Source organism: Cryptotermes secundus, unplaced genomic scaffold (assembly GCF_002891405.2).
Source record: "Cryptotermes secundus unplaced genomic scaffold, Csec_1.0 scaffold401, whole genome shotgun sequence".
Taxonomy (NCBI): domain Eukaryota; kingdom Metazoa; phylum Arthropoda; class Insecta; order Blattodea; family Kalotermitidae; genus Cryptotermes; species Cryptotermes secundus.
In genome coordinates, this window is record NW_019731223.1 from 88642 (window position 1) to 106306 (window position 17665).

The 17665-nt window shown below is 35.1% G+C and overlaps 1 protein-coding gene across 15 annotated transcripts in view; it reads right to left on the minus strand.

Annotated features, from left to right (window-relative positions):
- Window positions 1–17665, minus strand: part of LOC111866505 (protein madd-4) — a 669679-nt gene that overhangs the window by 21538 nt on the left and 630476 nt on the right. For 9 of the 15 annotated variants that reach the window (XR_004513226.1, XR_004513225.1, XR_004513224.1 and 6 more), the window contains exons 20-21: window positions 7538–7723; window positions 598–742 (exon numbers count right to left, since the gene is read on the minus strand). Coding sequence is in view for 11 of the 15 variants with exons in the window: in XM_033752289.1 (XP_033608180.1) it covers window positions 598–742; window positions 7538–7723 (331 nt within the window). In the remaining 4 variants the exon portion in view is untranslated. The remainder of the gene's footprint in view (window positions 1–597; window positions 743–7537; window positions 7724–17665) is intronic. The other 6 variants (XM_033752297.1, XM_033752294.1, XM_033752293.1 and 3 more) reach the window with 3 other exon arrangements.

The window sequence follows — 17665 nt, forward strand, 5'->3', positions numbered from 1 at the left end:
AAAAAAAAAAGACAAGAAAATTAGGGTGGTACATAACAAAACAACAGTGCAAGATGTATTGAAACCTGATCGTTTACATTATAGGATGAATGTGGTCTGACGAGAGAACAGGGAGCTGAGGAGAATATCTGAAAAAAAGAGGATGGAAAAGACAGGAAGCTAGAGAAAGGGAACTTCATAATTTGTATGCTTAGAAAAATATTTCTAGTGTGATCGTATCAAGAAGGAATAGATAAGTGGAACATGAATGGGAGAGATCACAAATGTGTACAAAATTCTGGTTGGAAAAACTGAAGGAAAGTTACATCTTGGAACACCTTGGTATTGAGGGGGGAATAATATTACAATTGATCTTAAAGAAACAGAGTACAAGGATGTGGACTGGATACATTTGCTTCAGGTTACAGTCTAGTGGCTAGGCCCTTGTGAAAATAAAAATTAATCATTATGTTCCAAGAAAATCTGAGAATATCTTGGGTATCTGAGTAACTGTTAATTTCAAAAGGACTATATCCATAGGGTTACTTTGTTAGTCAGCTGACAGATAAAGGAAAATAAAGACGTTGCAAATCTAACAGATGAAAGCAGGTGCTTTACCTTTCCCCAAAATGACTGTGGAACCTAGGGCATCCTCTGTGGCTTCCTCATCCTCCTCATGGTCATGATGGTGCCCCTGCTCCATTGTTTCAGTGACCATCCGATGGCCCCTGGAGTTACCAAATGTCTGAAACAGCCAAAGATTCTGTGCTCTTTGTTATTTTGGATCTTGCTTTTACTAGTTCAGGCAGTAGAACAGTTAACAGCATGTGAAGAGATGGTGATGAACTTATTTCACTATTTTCAAAATATACAGTTAAGCATAAACCTACTTCAACGTTCAATTGCTACTAAAATACAACTGTCCTCAGTTATTTTGCAAAATGATATGGCTAATAATTCATATATTCTAAATCAAATGTGCTGTATTAAAACACAGTAAGCAACCAAGTTTCTACATTTAAACCAACAGAGACTACAAATCTTATAAGAGTCTGTGTTTACAAACACTTGTAATATTGTGATGCCCATAGCGCACATTACAACACACAGCATTCTGTGTAACAAGCTACCAAACTGACATTTTTTCAATAATACAAGTCTTTAAAAATATTTTGAATGATGTAGAAGTGAAGCTTAATATTATCCCCATATATAACATTTCCTATGACTCAATTATTATGATGAATTTCTCAAATTAAATATCTGATAGTGCTATTTTTACATTACTAAAATGTCCCCTAATCAGCTTTAAGCATTTGGCAACAAAAAAGTGGCAAACCCTAAGAAACCAAAGTGAAACAAATAATGCAGACCTTTTTATTATTGAAATTTACTTAAGAGTTTTGAAAGGGCCGTGCCATAGGTCAAGTGGTTAGTCACTGGCTTGTCACCACGGCTACCCGGGTTTGATCCTGAGCCTGGTCAAGTGGGATTTGTGGTGGACAAAGTGGCGCTGGGGCAGGTTTTCTCCGAGCACTTCAGTTCCCCTGCCAATCTTCATTCCACCAATTGCTCCACAATCACCCTCACCTATCATCTGGGGCTGGTACAATAGGACAGAAGTGGCCACAGTACAAGGGACTTAGTCCCACCCCACTAACAATAAAAAAAAAACAAGTGTTTTGAACAATGACTGTTTATTATTTAGAAAATAGAGTTCAATATTGGTAGGAAATTTTAATAAATTTATATGTATTAAGCATGTTCTACAGTAAACAGAAATTTAAGAATTTAAAAAATTATATATATCCAAAAGTAAGAAAAGAATATGTTCTGAAGTTTTTTCTAGGCATTCCTTAGTGGACATGGTACCATGATAAGGAAGTGGTGATTACATAATGATATCTTTCGTACTTCAATATCTTATAGAAACTGATCAGTTTCACAACCACCACATACAGGGCACACAGCACTTCTCCCAAACACAAGGAACATAAACAAAGAGAAAACGAAATTATATACCTACAAGCCAAAAAAAAAAACATATTACATCAATACAAGACCAGGAAGAACCCAAATGAAATACACTGGTAGAAGAGATATACCTACATGCAAACACTACATCCACAAAAGTACAAGAAAACAATCTACGTACATTTAATTCTAATGATTTAATATTTTAACAATTAATATTCGATCTTAGAGGTGAGCACAACTTTTTACATATAATGGCATCACATACTACTAAAAACCAGTATTTCAATATGTAAACACTGGCCCATGTAGGAATACTAGCAGACAAAAATAGGTGAATGTAAAAGTCAGATACTTAATGATGACTTAATGAGCCGAAACATGTTGTAAGAAATGACAAATGTATAATGTGTCCACACTACTTAATGTCGTGATGGAGTAAAATAAAGAAATTTTACACACATAATATGACAGTAAGATACAAAACTTCTGTGTTATGACAGTCAGCTTCTGTGTTGAGATTTGAACTCATGGCCCCTAGAACAAAAAAGTATGGGTGCTAACCACTACATTGTTGTTGGGCCAGGTCAGATATTAAATAGATAGAATGAAAGATGGACAAATGAATGGATGAACAGATGGCCGGACAGACAGACAGACACACAGATAGATAGATGCGTAGGCAAATAAAATTATATATTTACAAGTTCATTTGTAGGGAATGAAATGTAATGAATTACCAAGAAATAATTTGACATGTACTGGTGAATGACAGGTTAGTGGAGAACAGGAATTAATGGTGCATATGTATCTTAATCAAATGAGGTACAAGAATAATTCTGGAAAGGTGATGCATGAATTTAAAGTGGCTAAAGAAGATATATATTTTCTGTTGTCTTTACATTCTTGAATTTCCTAACTTAACATTTTATTAACTATTTCTCTTCTTTGATAACTGTAACATTGTCAATAATAACAGATCCTAATATACTGAAGGCTAATGCTTCCTACTGTGTCATTACATGTATTAACAGCAATAGCTGGAAGTAATTATAAACAGAACCATAAGATGGAAATTGAATATTTACTTTCTTCATACTGGACTGACATCACTACTTTTCATTCAAATATTATTTTCTAAAATGTATATTAAAATTCACAAAAAAGTAACAGATTAAGAATATTTTAGGTATGAGTAGTAAATGTTGACAGAAAAATAAATAATTGAAATTGAAAAAGGGCTACTCTTAAAAAGTGTAGTATGTAACAAATATGAAGAAATATAAAAGCCATCGAGGCAAAGACAACTTAACAAAGCAGCAGCAGCATAGCCCTATAATGTGGCAAAATCATCACTACTACATTACAAAGACTATTATTAAATGTATTAATACAAATGAGTTTAATGTAAATTAGACAAATGTTACTATAGGATTCTGACGATGGTGTATAACACACTGATATGTTGGGTTTTTGGACTTTATCCATCGTCCTGGTTTTTAAGATAACAAATAAAAAACGACGTTTTGGAAACTGGATCTGTTTCCATCAGATCCAGTTTCCGAAACGTCGAGTTTTTATTTGTTATCTTAAAAACCAGGAAGATGGATAAAGTCCAAAAACCCAACATATCAGTAGACAAATGTTGTATTAATATTTAAAAGAGACACCTAGAAATGCATCACTGTTATGTCCTTGCTATTTCTCTTTTTTTTGAAAAAATAAAATGAGGCCCATGAGATCACCCTGTTGTATGTATGTTTGTGCATTGCCCCCTCAAACAACTGTTGAATGCTGGAATATAGGAGCCAAAATAGATGGCTATTGCTAGGCAGCATGGTAAACATGTTCCCTTGGTAACAAATACATATACATCAAGAGAAGAACTGGTGGATGCAGCGTTTTCTATGTAGTCCATGTTGTACCCAGTATTCAACATGTAGTGAAAGGAAAGTATGCAATTAGTTCTTCCAAGAACTTCTTGTTTCTGTAATCACATCACCTATAACTATGCCATTGTAATGTTGTCAATAATAATATTGCTCAGAAGTATACTGCAGTTGCGTTTTTCTACAACCATATCACCTAGAACTAACGTTCATGATTTTCTACAACTGCATCATCTACAAGCATGATATCACATGCACACTGATTCATGCATAACTTTCAAGACACAATAGGCTACTGTTGCTACTGTCATGACATTAGAGAAAAAAGCAAGAGCATTTTAAGAAAGATCAAGATTTCCATTCCCTTTTCTTTTACTACATGCTTCAGAATATGAATCAAAAGCCGTTCACACATGGTTATACTAAAGATAAAGTAAAAAAAAATCTTACACATTAGCTAATAAAAGTAGAATTAATCTGGTAATCCTGTAATAAGGTGTTTCTTGTGCATTTGCTACAAACTTTAACTCAAACACATTACTGATTATGTATATGAGGGTACATATAATGTCTGATTTGTATTTCCAGTAAGAAATTTTTCTGTAAGATAATATTTTATGATACTAAATAATATATACAGTAAATTATACATGATAAATGTAGGATAAAATCTATGTCTTCAAAGTGAACACATTTTTCATTATCCTGCAGTGTTTAAACTAACTCATGGAGATTACACAGATGGATTTGTACAAAAATATTGATGGATTCCACATAAAAGTCCTTCTATCATGGCATATGTATAATCCAATATGTGTGCTCGTGACATAAAAGTAAACATCTGAAGTACAATAGTTTAATTTACATACGGTATTTAAGACAAAAGTGATTTTCAATCAACTGTAAATTGAAAGTATGAGACTGTAGGGGTTCATTGTGATGTACATTATGATACGGTCTTTTGAGATGTAGTCCGATAAATATGTGACTGTCTACTAGACTACATGGTGTCAGACCCAAGAAATTCATATCTTAAGAAGTTACTTCACTATGTCTTAAAATCTCACAATGAAAAGAATCACTAGCAGATTCTTTGCATAAGTTCATCAAGTTTAACACAGTGCCTGAGTTTATCATGTTATGTTTTAAGCAAATAAATACATAAATAAAATAAATACAAACATAAATAAATAAAATGCAAGAGATCAAATTACATTCCTGTTAATATTTACATTGATGGTACTCTAAAAAATGGCAGAAGATAATTGGAAAACATTTCACTAGTTTATTTTACTTCATTACATGGAAACAGGCTTGTAGTATCAGTATATTCCTGTCTCTCTCCCTCTCTAATAACTCCTGAACTGCCTGACGTTCATGGAACTTTATATAGATACTATGCTACATGAGTCATTAACACCTTTTTTTTTATATGTTTCAATTTACTTGCATCAATAATTACTACAGAGCAGCCAGACAACTTTTAAGGTGAAGCTATAAGATCAATAGCGGATCCCAGAATTTGGTGTGGTAGTAGGCAGTTGAAAAATAGGCACTTTTTTATCATGAAAACATTTTTGTACAACAGATGTGTCAGCATCTTTCTTTTTAACCAAAAACTTACCGCCCATTTGAACCAGGCATTTAAATTCTCTATGGAGGTTGATAATAAGTATCAGCACAAATTCTGTGTGAAACAGATTTTTGCATAACTTGCAAATGAGTATTTGTTAGAAACGTATTTTATTACACAAAATGTATAATCATATGAGCATGGAGAAATTATTAACAGAGCTAGATCGCTAATTTGTATAATTATTAATTCTATGTCATATAGATTGCAGCATCTGAATAAAAATATGTGTAACTCTCATTTCTTACTCAAGTGTTATTCCTTCTTTAAAATTACTGCCACTAGATACTACTGTGGGAATGACAAAGCAACCATATTCTGTGGGAAGAACAGATACGCCTGCTTGTTAATGGATAACGTTTTGGAGAAATCCCGAATTGTAACAATATATTTACTATCATTTGAAATCAACTTTGCTGCAATATTGTGATAAGAGCACAAGCTTTATAATGTGTGCAGAGTGCTCAAAGCATGCACTTGAGGTACAAACATTTCCTACAATAGGGTAATAAATAAAGAATGTAGTTAACTTGGATGACCCTGACCAACTGATATATTATGAGAAGAGTATATTGCCATATATTCTAAGAGTGTGTTTAAAACTAAATTCATATTATAGTACTCTATAATTAGGACAAAATGAAGTCAATGTAAAGGATCAATGACAGATTCTTTTTTTATTAGTTAAACATTTTGTAACATGGTGTTCGCCTCTGTCACCTTTGATTATTCAGTGGCTTCTGAATTAACTTAAAACACTTTCAAGGTGCAAGTGAGAAGCTTAACAACTAACAAGGCACTAAGAACAATTTATAAATTATGACAGTCACTTCAGAGTATGGGAATAGTGACCTACAGAAAGCCTCACAAAACTGTGAAGCTCTGTTAGGTTAACATCTTACCTGATTTTTACATACTGAAATCAAAGAATCCTATATTTTTTAGTTACTAAGCCAAAACATAAAAATTGTGTCCTTTTTTCTTCTTGAAACAATTCAGGCTGAAGTTACCAGGTGTAGCAATTAAAATGCAATGACTCTAGATTGATTTAATATATTGCAATAACTGCACTTACTTCCTCTTCTTTCTACAAATATAAATTCATATAAAGAATTCTAACATTTACACATTATTGCAACTCTTCGATTTTACCTCTTGTTCAGAAAATATGAGATCTAATTTTTAATGTAATTACAGCCTTTTTATTCATTTTTTCACCTTAAAATAAAGCTTATATTCTTATTAGAACACTGCAATATGGGAAAAGAAAATGTAGGGCAAGAATATATGTGTATATGTATTTAGCAACAGTCCAAAAGGTACAAAAATTTATACCTGTCTTGCATCTTGCAAAACCAATGTGATGAAAAGGTTGTCTTAAAAGCAATTCTGTTCCAATTCTGAGAAAAACAGTAACTATAAATCAGTGGGGAAACCGTACAATCAGGGATACCAGCCACTATACTGAATAAGTTGTGGGCTGGAAAACCAGGGAATATGGATTTGAATCCTGGTAAGGGCAGATATTTTTTTCTTTTCCACCATGACCAAGACTTACTCTAGGGCTCACCTAACCTCTTATTCCATAAGCACTAGGGGCTCTTTCCTAGAGGAGAGACCAGGACATGAAGTTGATCACTCACCTACATCTATTGCAGATGTTAAGAATGCACTGAGCTATACCTTCGCTCCAAGGAATAACTTCATCGCATACTGCTTACTTGAGTGTATGGACAATTTTATTTACCTTTCTATCTTTCCTGACATTATCTTTTATTGTGCTAAAGATCTATGTAATTTACTTGCACATTACCTGTTCCAGGCAATGAATTGGAGTTATGGTCTTTGCCTTGCCACAAACCAGGGGGAATTTTATGATTATGCAGCTAACTTCAACATAAATATTTATAACAACAAGGACACAACTAGTTCTTTCGGTATCAAACTCTGCACAGTGAACTCTACTAACATTCAGCAAGCTTTACAGATACAATGAAGCATAGTGTGATGCGTCTTAAGCAAGAAATGGGGTTGTGGGCAGAGTGGGGGAGGGAGCGCTCACCTGCAGGTTAGCAAGAAGCTTCTGGAAGTGGGGCATGGGACGTGAGCCTCCTGAGCTGGAGGGGGGTTCTCCGAGAGAGTCTGACAAACGAGGGGGCGAAAGGGACACGGGACCCTCAAACTGGGATCCACCAACTGCCACACCATGGGCAGCAGTAGGCTTGTTAGAAGGGTCCAATACCTCTGCCTGCACGTACATAAAACATATGAGTGATGAAGAATATTTGTATTTTGCGGTACACCACACACCACATAAGCCTCTGCCTGGTCTAAAGAAATGAGTCTATTTTAATGTGTGCCAAGACCACAGAATACAGACAGAAGTTCAGCAAAATATTTATGTATTTCTTTATGGTTTACTCAACAACAATGTAGCTCAAGCTATACAGGGCTGAAAGTTCAAAAAAAGTACTATCTCAAATTAAGAAATTCGTTTCTTGCTAAGAAGCTGGAATAAGATATAATTTCAGATGAACTACAAAAATGTTAACAGATTTGACTATAGCCTACTTACAATGGTCTACATAATAGTATGGTGCTTATTCACATATGTCTGTGAAAAAATTTTGCAGCAAGTTCATGATGAAAAATGCTTACATATGCTTTGTCTATGAATATGTTCGTCTTCTCGTTAATTTTAAGGCAGATAATTGTATCTTTTTACACAGTTTACTATATTCTAGTTCTCTGACCTAGATGCAATGTAACAGAGAGAACTTAATTGGTGAATGTATCAGTTAAACATTTATCCCAAGATTTTTGTACAGTTTGCACAGCAAATGTTCCTTCAATAAAGCAGACATATTTAAAATTTGGAAATATGAAATACTTAATTAGATTTTAATGTTAACTTTTTGACTGGCGCGAAGGGTATTTAAATCCCACCCCTGTCCTGGCAGGCCCTTTAAACCTTATGTTGCTAAAATGCATGTAGTTACTTTTTCCTAAACAACTTCAACAAAAATTGGTTTTGAAAACGAAATTTTCAGGAACTAATTAAAAGACAATATTTTATGCAATAAATGCCTTTCCATACTTCTTTATTAGTATGTGATAAACATTGAAACATGAAAGTTTGCAGAGAGCCACACCACAGCCTGCACAGATGACACTTGTTTCTTTTCTAATCTTGTGCTTAGCACTCACGCGACACTTTCTCAGGGCACCATTCTTCTTGTTACTGGGAGGAACATGGACCATTTTGTGAATTTTCAGGCCACCCTCTAGACGATTTACTGGCTCTTACACTGGTGGTCTTTTCAAGGTCGAGGGCGGAGGCGTGACTGCACTCGAGTCTGACGNGGACCAATATTCTTCAATTTCAGGGCGTTTGTCGATTCCTGTCATGAACACAATTCCTCAGTATGTCCAGATTTCATCTGGTGTGACATATTTGTAATTGTGTTCTCAAGAGTGAGAAGCTAACTCATGTGTGTTGAAGTGCTGGTGAGCATAGTGATTGGTTTCAGTTGTGATGTGATTTACTAAGTCGTCATCCAGAAAAATTTTAATCCATGAAAAGGGGTGCATTTTATGTTATATTAATTTTGATCCCGAAACTACTAGCAAATAGAACTATTGTTGGTACAATGTCTCCGTACGTTCATGAGATGGGCGTGTCAGGCACCGCACTCGTGATAGCTAAATGTTCATGATTACTGTCTTGTGGATCACTGTCTATCACTGTATTATTGTCACTATCAACTTCATCTAATTCAGGAATCATTATTTCATCGCCACTACCATCATCAGCACAAATCTCCTTCACAACACTTTCCAGCTGGTCTGTAGGAACACGAAGACACTTGCTGCAAGAAGCCATGGTGAAACTGAATGAATGTGAAATATTTTCCGACCTTTTCCTTCTCAGAGGGTTCTGACAATAATATAGACCCCCACAAAGTTTACAAGGGTTCTTTACAAACATGCACAAAAACTATCATATATATATGTCTTTGGTTGATGAGTGCCAAGAGAGCAAAGAAGGGAAGAGATTGTAAAAGCGTTAAAACACGCCAACGCCAGGGAACGGCTGGCATCGTCCGGGCGTTAAAACACGCCCGCGCCAGTCAAAGAGTTAAGTAGACACCCATTCAGTCTTCTATCATCACTACTGGTATATCCTCCTTCAGAAAGTCTGGTTATTTAATTTAGTTACTAAGAGATTTTCCATGTTAGGTGGGTGCCTTGTCATCACGGCATGGCGCATTGTCTGGTTGCGGAAGGAGGAGACTGCCTACAGATATGGAGGGCACCTGCGAATATACTGAATAACCAGTCATGGACAGCCGACAAGTAGTGGTCCTCCAGCTTGGGGGTTGGGCATGGGGCTAACAACTCCTCACCATAAAGAATAAGCATGTTATGAGAGATCACAAGAAACCTCAGACCTGGATGGATTCTTTGAATAAACGACCTAAGCGAAAAAAAATGTATGAGATTTGGTACTTGGAATGTTAGATGTATAGGACAGGTTCGCTCTGGGCAGTGGTGGAAGAAATCTCAAAATATAAGTTAGATTTAGTGGAAGTACAGGGGATCAGTGGGATGGAGGTGGTGCTGAACTAGCAGGTGAATAAACGTTTATCTATGGAAAGGAGAATGGGAATCATGAATTAGGTACCAGGTTTCTCGTACAAAAAAGAATCATATCAGCAGTTAAGATGGTAGAGTTTGTTAGTGATAGAATGTCATATATAATACTGAGAGGTCACTGGTGCGATACTATCGTTCTGAATGTTCATGCCCCAACAGAAGATAAAACTGATGATATGAAGGACAGCTTCTATATGGAACTAGAACATAAATTCGATAAATTTCATAAATACCATATGAAAATTATGTTAGCAGATTTCAATGCCAAAGTAGGAAGGAAGATATTTTCAAAATATTTACTGAGAACGAGAGTTTACACGAAATTAGTAGTGATAGTCGAGTTAGAGTAGTAAACTTTGCACCATTAAAAAATCTCATTGTCAAAAGTACAATGTTCTCATATTATAACATTCATAAATTTAATTGGACATCTGATGGAAAGACACAAACAAATTGACCATATTTTGATAGACAGAAGATGGCATTCAAGTATACCTGATGTCCAATTCTTCAGGGCAGCGGATTGTGATACTGACCACTATGTAGTGGTGACAAAATTTAGGGAGAGACTGACAGTGAGTAAACAAACAATGCACAGAGTTCATATTGAGAGGTTCCATCTCAAGAAATAATTGCCAGGTAGTGATCACATTCCGGCAGAACTGATTCAAGCAGGAGGCGAAATAATACTTTCTAAGATCCATAAGCTCATTAATTCTATTTGGAGTAAGGTACAACTGTGTGAACAGTAGTAGTCGTCTATCATTTTCCCAGTTCACAAGAAGGGTCATAAAACTGACTGCAGTAATTATGATGGGATATCAGTGCTATCAACTTCATACAAAATTTTATCCAACATTCTTCTCTCAAGGCTAAGTCCAATATAGATGACATGAGTTTAGACATAACAGAACAGCTACTGATCATATGTTTTGCATCTGTCAGATACTGGAGGAAAAATGGGAGTACGATGAGACAGTACATCAGCTAGAAGATCACACAGAGGAACTAAGTATATGTTGCTGTCTCATTACTAAAATGGAGGACAAAATTACATAAAGACAGTTAACAGATGTTTTGAAAATATGGTAGAGTTCATATATTTGGGAAAGACTATAATAAATGAAAACCTGATTCAGGGGGAAATTGAGAGGAGACTACATTCAGGTAATGCTAACTAGCATTCAGTCCAGAACCTTTTGTCTTCTCGTCTTCTTTCCAAAAACATAAAAATTAGAATATAAAAAAACTATAATTTTGCCTGTGGCTCTGAATGGGTGTGAAACTTGGGCTCTGACATTAAGGAGGAACATAGACCGCGGGTGTTTGAAAACAGGGTGTTGAGAATATTTAGGCCGAAGAGCAATGAAGTGACAGAAGGCTGAAGAAAACTGCATAACGAGGAACTTCATAATTTGTACTCTTCTCCAAGTATACTTGGAATGATGAAGTCAAGGACGATGTGATGGGCAGAGCAAGCATCATAATTGGGGGAGTAGTGGAGTGCGTATACATCGTAGGATATTGGTGGGAAGGCCACATGGAAAGAGACCAGTAGGAAGACCAAGATGTAGGTTGGTGGACAATATTAAATGGATCTTAGAGATAGGATGGAATAGTATGGATTGGAATGATCTGGTTCAGGATGAGGACCAGTGGTGGGCTCATGTGACCATGGTAATGAACCTTCAGGTTCCATAAAATGCTGGGAATTTCTTGAGTAGCTGCTCAATTAGCAGCATCTCAAGAAAGGCTCAACTCCGTGAGTGAGTGTGAGTGAGTGACTAGGAGATTTTATAATTTTATGCAATTCTTTACCATTGAACCAAGACAAACAGAAATTCACCCTTGTAATAAACAACAAATATTTCTATGCGAATTTGGCTGCAAACAGTATATAACCTTTAGAAACTAACGCATTATCTCAGAAAATATTTCTCTGACATTCTGACGTTATTTTGTGGGCACAGCATATTATGTCAGCTAGGCACAAATACTTCACCTTATTGATACCTCATTTTCTATGACCAGAACTCTGGAAATGTAAAGACACAATTCATACTTTGATAAAAGAAATCTATACATACTAAGTGCAAATCACTACAAAGAAAATGTACCCCAAAACAAATGAACCCAGAATAGCAGCTTGCGAAGGACAGAATAGAGCCTGATTGTGATGTGACTTATGTAACACCAAGCTGCTGAAACATAAACACATATACATCTATAATAGCTGAAATAGAAATACATCTAGATTAGCTGAAATAAAGTTAAACAGTAAACTATGCTATGATATTATGAAGATGTGTAAAATTTACACATTTTGAATGTACCATACTTTATGTGGCTGCAATTCATTCTCATATTCTTACTTATCTGTCATTTTAATGTTTTTCCAATTAACCTATAATTGATATATATATATACATACACACAAAGAATGAAATTCTCAAAGGTCATTGAACAGAACAAAGGTTGAACTGTACAAAAATAATTTTAGACACATTTGCATGAGTGTTGCATGCATAACAAATGCAATTATGATGTTCTTGTTCATATTATAAAGTTTTCACTGTATTTTTGAAAGGAACTATTATCATATTCACATTTACTTTTAAATACTGTTCTCTGCAACACTACAAACAGCAATGTGAACAACTTATATAGAAGCAGGATTACATACAAGAATAACTCAGAAAAGCAGCTGAGTGTCATGAAATAAATTCATGTGTCTTAGCAGATTAAGATCACAAGAATATAATGAACATTATGGATAACTATGCATAAATAGCATGTTTATTTGGTTTGTGATAGAAAGTTATGACAGATAAAACTTGATCACTTGGAAGATAACTGGAGAACACTAAGCATCAGAGGTCACAGACACTAAGGATTTTTATTCAGTAAATTTTAAGAGGGAATATATTTGGTGTTTTTTGTGTTGAGGTACCATACACTTCGGCTGTCCCCTTCAGTATGCACATAAATAAAGCTGAGGTTTCTGTAATGAACCCTGCATATTCAAAGCCCAGGCTTCATGTACACATATAAAATTTAATCTTTTAAATCATAGTAGTTACTGTAAGGGCCACCTGATTCAGTATTCAAAATTAAATTTTTCTTTCATATTTTACTGAAGAGTTCTGGAAAATTCTCAGAACAATGATTATTTCCCTAAACAGCAATTAGTGTTCTATTTTTGTAATAGAGATAATGTATTTTCTGTGAGGTTTAACTTAATTTTTTAATATTGTTGAGACAAATTTCAGGCTTCAAACGGTTAAATAAAATAAAAGAGTGTATATGAGGTAGTATAAAAGTGACAATTTATGAAACAGAAAACAGACTATAATTGTTTGCAAACAAACTTAGGTTAACAACAATAGAAATGAGGACAACATAATTATCCTGTGAAATATAAAAATGAATAAGACATATATTTAAACACAGCCACTGATCATTAAAGAATGGAAATATTTGCAATCCATAATACCTGAATCAGGGTAATTATAATAAGAATTCTCCTTCTGTTTTAAACCCTTCTTTGGGCTCCATGTAAGCCCCACCTTAAACCAGCTGAATCCAGTCCACATCATCAGAACAAGTTTGTAGATAAATTTAATATTATTTCTCATCAATGACTAAGCCTATGAAGTGTACTCTTCCTTTCTTGTTTGAAGAACAGAACTTCCCAACGCAAGGGCACGAATTTTTAAAAAATGTTAGCCAAATCCCAAGGCAAATGGAGGGTGTGAAATTTTTGTCACTGAGCTAAATACAACTATGCAAATCTGAGCTAAAAAACTAATGAAGCTAAAGTATAAATGAGGAAGGAGATGCAAGCTAAGACAAAATAGTTAGCAACTACTGAGCTTACTTTTCTTTATCACAACTTGTAATTCAGTTCCATGCAACACTCTCTTCAGTGAAAATATTTTTCATATAGCCACAGAAGTCCAGACTGTTTCCTAAGTCTTCAAGAATATTCTTCTAAATTGTCATTAATGGCGACTTAGTTGGTCTGTCCTGAGTCTATGTGCTGTGTAGGTAGGTACTAACTCTCTTCAAAGAAGGGAATGACAAATCAGCAGACACACTAGTTGGTTGAATGATTAATAATAAGGCAGGTAATTTTATGACTTCTGGTAATGCCATACCCAGATTTGAAGCAATCAAATATTTGAACAGGTCTGAAATATTACTTTTTAAACATTCTTCTTTCAAATAAATAACAGAAAGTTCAGTTATTAGAAAAAGGCATTCAGAATACTGTTTGTATGATTTCAATAATGACTCATAAGCAGTAGCTGGAGTCTTCTCATATTAGTGTTTAAAGTTTTCAAAGGCGAGAGGTGAAACAAACTTCAATCTGAGAAGTCTGGAGAATTAATTGGCCAACTCCAAGTACTTGAAAAAGTTATGCACAATAGGTTAAGCCAGTGGTTCTCAAACTTTTTACCTCTGAGCCCCCCTGACAAGAGAAAATACTCTCAGGCCTCCAGCTTGTTTTTTTTATCAAAATAGAAGTCATGGCATGTTTGACGTTTTATTCAGTTTATTTTGTGTTTTTCTACATACTACTTAGCAGTTTTTTTACTCAAAATTAAAGTATCACAATATTAAGCCTACAATAAAAATTAGTTTTAACACTTGCAGTTAACCAAAATATGTACTGAAATGAAACGATATTTAACTAACAAGTATTTAATTTTTTTTCTGCAACGGAAATCAAACATTTAAATGTCAAAGTTCAGTGTGATGGATGGGCCTGCTTTCGAGAACAAAGTTTATCAAAACATGGTGTAATATCAGAAATGGCCACTCTAACTTCTTTAGCAATATTTAGCCTTGAATGATACTTTGACTTTATAGCTGCCAAAGCAGAACAGCCTGTCTCGCATAAGTAAGTTGTTGCAAAAGGAATCAGGATCTTCAATGCTTTTTGGCTCAAAGTTGGGAATTCCTTGCCAATATGTATCCAGAACTCCAACAAAGACAATTCCTTAAATTTACTTTTTAATGAAGTATCACTAGTGAGATCGATGAGTTGTTCTTGCTCATTTACATTCAGAGTTGATGGCCCAGGAGCATTTTTGAATGGATTTCTTATCCAATTAAATTCATCAAAATCATTGGATAAGTATTTCTCAAAATGAACTTTCAACATTATGAGATGATCAAGTAGGCAGCTTTTTATGTCCATTGGAAGCACTGGATTATCAGTGTCTTGTACCATTGACACCAGAATAGGGAACATGTCTAGCGTGTCACTTTACATACTGTTTCTCCAGGGCTCTAATTTTCTCATGAATGCCTTCATGTTGTCAATCCATGAAAGTACAGTTGCCTCATTCCCTTGAAGTGAAGTGTTGAGGATATTTAGTTTCTCAAATATATCTGTGAGGTAAGCCATTTTCTATAAAAAAATCCTTGTTGCTGAAACTATCTGCCAGTGAGTGATTTTCCCCATTTAAAAAACACAACACCTCATGCCTCAGCTCAAACATTCTCTTTAATACCTTGCCTCTTGAAAGCCATTGAGCATCACTAAAAAACAACAGACAGTGTGTTTGGCAGCCATTTCCTCACAAAGCATTTTAAAAAGTCTAGACTTCAGAGGATTTGTCTTGATAACACTGATGGTTTTTACAACCGTCTGCAGCGCTTCATGAAGGGGTGGGCTGAGTTCTTTAGCTGCCAGAGCCTCCCGATGTATCATACAGTGAGTCCATACTGCTTCAGGAGCAACAGCTTTAATTTTTGCTTGTAATCCAGCATGGACTCCAGACATTGAATGAGCTCCATCTGTACATATGCCAGTGCACTTATTCCATGATATCCCATTTTCATTAAAGAAAGCATTAATCATGTCGAAAAGGCTTTGAGCTGTTGTCTCCAAGATAGGCTCACAGAAAAACAATTCCTCTCACATATTACACTCATCAAAAAAATGAAGGTACACAATGAAATGAGCATCTTTATGAATATCAGTTGCTTCGTCCACTTGAAGTGCAAAGCACTTGTTAACGCAACTTCTCAATTAAATGCTGACGTAAATCGTCAGAAATGTCTGAAATATTTCTACAAACTGTGTCATTAGAGAGGGGGATATTTTTTTAAATTGTTGAGCAGAAGAGTCACCCAACATTGTTGATACTGTGACATGTGCGAAAAGCCGAGCCCCCCCCACACCAGCNCTATGTCAATCGCTGCTGGTAAAATCAGTGTTTCTGCCATTGTCTGTGGTTTCTTGCATTTAGCAAGTCTATGAGAAACCTGGTAAGAGGCCAAAAGGGCCTTAGAAGTCACATCTGTTATTTTAGCAAATTTCTGTTGGGTGGACTTTAAACCACTAAGCTTTCTAACAAAAAAAACTTTTGGTTTATTTGTAAACTTCGGATGTTTGGTTTCAAGATGTCTCTTTAATTTATTAGGTTTCATACTATCTGCAGGTAAAGTACTTAGACAGATTACACACTGCAGACGTTCTTCAGCATTGCATTCTGGTGATGAGACAGCAACTGTATTTAGATTTCTTTGTGTTCACTTCTAGACCAACCTTCTTTTAAAGTTGGCACTAACTTCGTTGACAAGCGGCGGTCGCTCAATCAGTATAGTTCGTTTGTGGACTAAAACCACAGAGTTTGTTTTTGTTTTGTGTTTTTCTTTATGGTATCTATCACCCAACAGATTCACATCATCATCATAGACCAACAGCTGATGTGTCCTCCCATTTAATTTCAGTCCCACTTAGTTTTCCTAAACATTCATAATGACATGTTTTTAAGCAAAGTTGAAAAAGCTGTTGCGATAAAGAAACTCCTTGTTTAGACCATTCTGGACAGGACAATTAACAGACAAATATTTACCTACATGAACTTTACTATATGTTTCATTTAAACATATTTCAATCAGTCTAACTAGTTTCATCAGTACCCTAAACTCCATGAGAATATTGATTTCCCTCCTAACTGAATCATAGGCTATCTTGAAGTCTGTGAACAGCTATTTTCTCTCCTGTATCTGATGAAAACAAAGATCTGATCAGTAGCTGATCTATTACATCAAAACCCACACTGATGTTTCTAAATAATTACAAGTACATATGGACTTAACCTTGAGAGAAGAGTAGTGGATAAAAATCTTTTACGATATTAATTGCAGCGATATCCCATGATAATTACTACAGTCAGTTCTATCACCGTCTTGTGAACTGGTACTAGAACTGACTCCTTCCACTGATCAGGCAATTATTCCTTATTCCAAATAGAATTTATGAGCTTATGGATCTCAGACCATAATGTTTCACCTCCTGCTTGAATCAGTTCTGTTGGAATTTGATCACCAACTGGTAATTTATATCTTTCCAAAATTTGCAATAACAATTTCAAACTCAAAAGGACTAGGATCATGTAATAATGACCCATCTGTATATATTCCTATCTGCCTAACTACACTGACCTTTTGTACATTCAATAACTGGGAGAAGTAGTTCTTCTACCTATTGAAAATGTTGTGGGAATCTGCAAGCTGA